This window comes from Chiloscyllium plagiosum, chromosome 1, assembly GCF_004010195.1.
Source record: "Chiloscyllium plagiosum isolate BGI_BamShark_2017 chromosome 1, ASM401019v2, whole genome shotgun sequence".
NCBI lineage: Eukaryota > Metazoa > Chordata > Chondrichthyes > Orectolobiformes > Hemiscylliidae > Chiloscyllium > Chiloscyllium plagiosum.
The window spans coordinates 69,483,261-69,490,201 of record NC_057710.1 but is presented as its reverse complement, the minus strand read 5'-3'; the positions used below and the strand labels follow the sequence as shown (position 1 = coordinate 69,490,201).

The 6,941-nt window shown below is 43.4% G+C and overlaps 1 protein-coding gene across 2 annotated transcripts in view; it reads left to right on the top strand.

Annotated features, from left to right (window-relative positions):
- Positions 1–6,941, top strand: part of LOC122549302 (interleukin-6 receptor subunit beta-like) — a 70,319-nt gene that overhangs the window by 44,902 nt on the left and 18,476 nt on the right. For both annotated transcript variants that reach the window (XM_043688870.1, XM_043688881.1), the window contains 3 exons: positions 2,103–2,294; positions 5,320–5,421; positions 6,153–6,299. In XM_043688870.1, coding sequence (XP_043544805.1) covers positions 2,103–2,294; positions 5,320–5,421; positions 6,153–6,299 — 441 coding nt within the window. The remainder of the gene's footprint in view (positions 1–2,102; positions 2,295–5,319; positions 5,422–6,152; positions 6,300–6,941) is intronic.

The window sequence follows — 6,941 nt, the reverse complement described above, 5'->3', positions numbered from 1 at the left end:
TTAAACTGCATTTGCCATGCATCTGCCCACTCACCTAACCTGTCTAGGTCACCCTGTAATCTCCTAACATCCTCCTCACATTTCACCCTGCCACCCAGCTTTGTGTCATCAGCAAATTTGCTAATGTTATTGCTGATACCATCTTCTATATCATTAACATATGTTGTAAAAAGCTGTGGTCCCAGCACGGATCCCTGCGGTACCCCACTGGTCACTGCCTGCCATTCCGAAATGGAGCCGTTTATCACTACCCTTTGTTTCCTATTAGCCAACCAATTTTCAATCCAATCTAGTACTTTGCCCCCAATACCATCGCCCTAATTTTACTCACTAACCTCCTGCCACCACAGACCATTCCTGCCACCAGAACTGACCTCTCAGCCATATCCAGCCCACCCCCTATCATCACCTTCACTGAACCAACTCTCCACCAGGCTGGACCCAGTGTGATCCAACCAACCAGGCATCTTGACACTCTACTTAACTGGCACCCTATAAGTTCATCAGCTGGCATCCGTATCAGTTGGCACTGTACTTATCCTGGAATCCTGCCACCTGACACATTAACTGCCATTATATCCCCTACCTATCTGGCATCCTCCCCTGCTAGTGCCCTTACATCACATTTACCTATTTATTCTTAGACAGCAACTGTCAAAATGGCCATCTGAGCCTTTACATTTCAGGATGCAGTGGCTGATGCTGGAAAAATGGGACATGGTTGCCTTCCTTTGACAGAATGGAAGTATGGCTCCACATTCCTGAGGGAGCCCCACATAGAATCTCTTCTCAGAAATGCAGAGTTCCCTTCTTTCATAAAAAAGAAGGGCACACCTCAGAAAATCTGGCCATTAAACTTCTAACTTAAAATTTGAGTTAATTATTAAATGAAAGAAAATCAGCCTTTAGATTTAAAAATAACCCTGAAAACTCTCCCACTCACCAGCTTTCAGTGATGTCTGCTCTGATCATCCATCCTTTGTAGATCGTATAACATTTAAAAGTCTAAGGCAAGATCATTCTTTGTGTAAGACTGCTGGCTGTGAGTCCATTTCCCTGCATGATGTTGACCTTGTAAATTTAGAGATCGGTGCTAACCTTATTAACTCATTCCTGAAATTAGCAGAGGCTGGGACAAGACATAGAAGTATGAGGGGGATCTCATAGAAACATGTAAAATCCTGGGGCTGAACAGGCTAGATGTGAGACGAATGTTCCTGAAGTTGGGGAAGTCCAGGAATAGGGGTCACAGTCTAAGAATAAGGGGTAAACCATTCAGGACTGAGGTAAGGAAGAGTTTCTTTACTCTGAGAGTTGTGAACCTGTGAAATTGTCTCCCACAGGAAGCTCTTGGAGCCAGTTTGTTACATATGATTAGATTGGGGCGGCATGGTGGCTGGGGCAGCATGGTGGCTCAGTGGTTAGCATTGCTGCCTCTCAGCACCAGGGTCTTGGGTTCAATTCCAGCCTCTGGCAATTGTCTGTGTGGAGTTTGCACATTCTCCCCGTGTCTGCGTGAGTTTCTTCCGGGTGCACCGGTTTCCTCCCACAGTCCAAAGATGTGCAGGTCAGGTGAATTGGCCATGCTAAATTGCCCATAGTGTTAGGTGCATTAGTCAGAGGGAAATGGGTCTGGGTGGGATACTCTTCGGAGGGTCTATGTGGACTTATTGGGCCGAAGGGCCTGTTTCCACACTGTAGGGAATCTAATCTAATCATATATTCAAATGGGAGCTGGGCGTGACCCTTGTGGCTAAAGGAATCAACGGGTTTAGAGAGAAATTGGGAATGGGATACTAAAATTATATGATCAGCCATAATCGTACTGAATGGTGGTGCAAGCTTGAAGGGCCGAATGGCCTACTCCTGCTCCTATCTTCTATGTTTCCACAAATAGATTCCCACTGAGTTTCTGCATACCCTACTCACTCTGGTCAAAATTATAGCAGGAGAGAGACGACTGATTTTAATGAAATATTGGATACTGAATAAATCCAGAATTGATGAAGAAGCAATTGTTTTGATTTTCAGATGTCAGTTTGATTCGTATCAAATCAAATTCTTTAATGGTGAGTTTTATTTTGTTTGTTTTTCGCTTATAGAACTCCCAGCTGTGCAATATATCAGTGCTGCCCCACATAATGACCAACTAATGGTAGAATGGAAAGCTCCTAGCTCCACTGTAAATACGTACATAGTTGAATGGTGTGTGGCAGATTCAGATAGTAATGAGTGCAGTGGACTAGTAGACTGGATATATAAACCGAACACCACAAACAAGGCATTTGTGAAAGGTAAGTGGTCAATGTAACATAGAGAAAAAATATTATTGTTTCATGAGTCATTAGTGTTGCCTAAAGGTTTTGATTACTTGAGGGTCATCTAAAATCTGGGATTAATACATTTATTTTTAAGAATTTAATGCCAATAATGAAGCAATTGGAAAATTTAACTTGAAACTCCAAATCCTATAGAAAGAATTGCTTTTCAGTGCCACAGGGCAGGAGCTTTATTTACTGCAAGGTTATGTCCCTGAAACAAAGCTGACTTTCTGGGCTCAGGGTCAATATTGGGGAGGCTCAGTGGTCTAAGAAAGAAGACCAAGGCAGACTTCAGAAACCTCTGCCAGTGTAGCACTGTACTTTGATTCTTTCTGATCCTTTAAATTACCCCTCAACTACCAATATCAATATCAGACAGAAAATAGATGTGCCGTGGTGCCATGCTTTGAATCAGCCAAATTATAGAAAATATGCCATATGACACATTCTGATCATAAAAGCGCAATAATAAAATGTCTTCCCATGCTTGAGTGGATGTAAAATGACCTAGAGAAAATATACTTGACAAAACAACAGTACAACATAGAATCACTGAAATCTGGTGATTATCAATGTTTACTTAAACCTTCACAGATCAACTACAATAGTAATAAACAGTGTGGTTTTCAAATATTTCATCAGTCTACATGTTATGCCTTACAAAAAGAATGCTAGGATTAATCTTATGGATTAGAATTGCTAGAAAGAAACTCACTGAACAAGAAATGTGATACTGTAAGTGTTTACGTAGACGAGCACAGCAACTAACCTTCACATTATTAACATGCTTGAGCTCAGCCAGATAGGATGTCCAGAGACTAGATTAGAGTGGTACTGGAAAAGCACAGCAGGTCAGGCAACATCCGAGGAACAGAAAAATCAACGTTTCAGGTAAAAGCCCTTCATTAGGAATGAAGGCCAGGAGCCTCCGGGTTGGAGAGATAAATAGGAGGGGGGATGGGGCTAGGGAGAAGGTAACCAAGAGTACAATAGGTGGGTGGAGGTGGGGATGAAGGTGATAGGTCAGAGAGGAGGGTGGAGCGGATAGATGGGAAGGAAGATTGGCAGGTAGGACAGGTCATGAGGATTGTGCTGAGCTGGAAGGTTGGAACTGAGGTAAGGTGGGAGGAGGGAAAATGAGGAAACTGGTGAAGTCCACATTGATGCACTAGGGTTGAAGTGTTCCGAGGCGAAAGTTGAGGCGCTCTTCCTCCAGGCATCGGGTGGTGAGGGAGCGGCGGTGGAGGATGCCCAGGACCTGCATGTCCTCGGCAGAGTGGGAGGGGAGTAGAAATGTTGGGCCACGAGGTGGTGGAGTTGATTGGTGCGGGTGTCCCAGCGATGTTCCCTAAAGTGCTCTGGTAGGAGGTGTCCAGTCTCCCCAATGTAGAGGAGACCGCATTGGGAGCAATGGATACAATAAATGATATTGGTGGATGTGTAGGTGAAACTTTGATAAATGTGGAAGGCTCCTTTGGGACCTTGGATGGAGGTGAGGGGGGAGGTGTGGGCACAGGTTTTGCAATTCCTGCGGTGGGTGGGAAGGGAAATTGCGGTTTCTAAAGAAGGAGGCCATCTGGTGTGTTGTGTGGTGGAACTGGTCCTCCTGGGAGTAGATATGGCGGAGTCAGAGGAATTGGGAATACGGGATAGCATTTTTGCAGGGGGTAGGGTGGGAAGAGGTGTAATCCAGGTAGCTGTGGGAGTTGGAGGGTTTGTAAAAAATGTCAGTGTCAAGTCGGTCATCATTGACGGAGATGGAGAGGTCCAGGTTTAAGGTCAGGGTGGAATGTGTTGGTGAAGTTGATGAACTGCTCAACCTCCTCGCGGGAGCACAAGGTGGCGCCAATGCAGTCATCAATGTAGGAGGTGGAGGACGTGGTTGGTGTCTCAAATGTATGTGGGGAGTTCCTGGACTAGGTGGAATAGGACAGTATCGAGGAAGGTGGAGATGAGTTCTGTGGGGTAGGAGCAGGCTGAGACAATGGGTCGGCCAGGTTGGTCAGGCTTGTGAATCTTGGGAAGAAGGTAGAATGGGGCGGTGCGGGGTTCCCGTTCTATGAGGTTGGAACCTGGGGGTGGGAGATCTCCTGAGGTGATGAGGTTGTGTATGGTCTGGGCGATGATGGCTTGGTTATGGGGGGTTGGGGTCATGGTCGAGAGGACAGTAGGAGGAGTTGTCTTTGAGTTGGCGTCTGGCTTCTGCGGTGTAGAGGTCAGTGCACCAGACTACCACTGCAGCCCTTTTATCTGCTGGTTTGATGGTGAGGTTGGGATTGGAGCAGAGGGAGTGTGAGGGTGAGAGAACCTCCAGAGAACCGCACCTATAACAATGTAGTTTTACTTCAGTAGAGCATTTCATGATCAACCTAGGTCTACAGACCAGTCTAGATTAAGTGAACAAATGTCGCAGTGAGACTTGAATTCAGGAGCAGATTTTCCAATCACTTTAAATACTAAGAAAGAAAATAATAGATTCATTCACTCTCGAATGATTACCATCATCAGTCTAATTAAAATATTTGAGATGAATTCTAGACTTTAGATTCAGAACTCATCCATTTTTGAAAAGAGGCAGGAGCATTGGTGCAGCTATTTAAACAGCAGGTTTGTTCTATTTCTCCAGGGTTTCAACAAATGTTCCCTGATTTTATCCTGGGAAATTAGAATAACCCTTTTGGAAATACTACCATAAGCTTTTTAGTTGTATACAATCTTATCAAACACAATGAATACTGGAGAAACTCAGCAGGTTTGGCAGCATCTGCAGAGAGAGAAATAGAATTCACATTTTGAGCCCAGTCATGCTGGACTCGAAACGTTAACTCATTTCTCTCTCTACAGATGCTACCAAACCTGCTGAGTTTCTCCAGCATTCTATGCTTGTTTCAGATTTCCAGCATCTGTAGTATTTTGTCTTTACATCTTATATGACCTAATAAAAAGTGATACACCCCCTGAAACATTGTCTTTAGCTCAATATATCTTTTTCCCACAGAGAACGTACTGCCATTTAAGCGCCATAAGATATCAGTTTACCCTTTGTACAATGATGGTCCTGGATCACCACTTTCAACAAAGGCATATCTAAAACAAGACTGTAAGTGGATTCCAAAAATGTCACTCTTAAAACTTGCATGCTTAAATCAAATTTCAAAGTTATTGAATTGTATTAATACCAGGACTAATATCAGATTCTAGTTGACTTGTTTTCAAACACTTCTACACAAGGTTTTTTTCATTCATTCAGAGGAAGAGGGCATCACTGGCTAGGCCCTTCCCTAATTGTCCAGAAGCAGTTAAGGACAACCACATTGCTGTGGGGCTGAAGTCACATGTAGTCCAGTAGTTTCTCTTCCTAAAGCAAGTACATTAGCAAACCAGGTACAGATTCATAGTCATCATCAGTTTCTTAATTCTAGATTTTATTGAATTCAAATTCCACCATCTGCTATGGCAGGATTTGAACCCAGGTTCCCAGAATATTACTTGGGTCTCTGGATTAATAGCCCAGTGATAATACCACTAGGCAATCACCTCCCCTGTGTTTGAAGCTGGGCTTCAAATATTAAGTATTGGATTAGCTGTTATTGGAAGAATCAACTATGAGCATAATATGAATCATGGCTGTGGAACACCATAGTTGTGTCAGTACAATCATTTCACACCTTTCTATTCTCAGAAACCACAGGAGATATTGTGATTATCACAGTCACAACAACTATGTAATATCTTATAACCACCATCTCAGGTGATTGGAATGCACAAGGATTACGAAGCGTATGATAGTTTGGTGCAGTGAGCTTCTTCCCAATCTGCATCCTTTTACAGCTCCAGCATTTGGTCCCTTTGTTCGTCTGAAGAAAACAGGAAAAACAACAGCTCAGTTGGAATGGGATGAAATTCCGGTAAATGAAAGGCGTGGATTCATCACAAATTACACCATCTTTTGCAAGAACGCTGATGAAAATGAATCATGTGAGCTGAAAATAACTTTACCTTTCTTACTGTTATTGAAATAAAACACCCATTCAATGATAGTGCCAGAGATTTTCATTTATATAATTATGCCTAAGTCAAGATTAAAATGGTCAGATTTACATATGTGGTAATGATAATATCTAAATTTAGGCACAGCGATGAACCCCTTTGTTAAATAAACCAAACACCCGGAAAAGCTCACCTCGTCTTGTAATCTGTTAAAATATGAGTGACAAAGAACTCCCTCAAAATCCATTAGAGTCATAGAGTATAGAGATGTACAGCATGGAAACAGACCCTTCGGCCCAACTCGTCCATGCCGACCAGATATCCCAACCCAAACTAGTCCCACCTGCCAGCACCCGGCCCATATCCCTCCAAACCCTTCCTATTCATATACCCATCCACATTCCTCTTAAATGTTGCAATTGTACCAGCCTCCACCACTTCCTCTGGCAGCTCATTCCATACACATACCACCCTCTGCGTGAAAAAGTTGCCCCTTAGGTCTCTTTTATATCTTTCCCCTCTCATCCTAAACCTTTGCCCTCTGGTTCTGGACTCCCCGACCCCAGGGAAAAGACTTTGTCTATTTATCCTATCCATGCCCCTCATAATTTTGTAAACCTCTATAAGGTC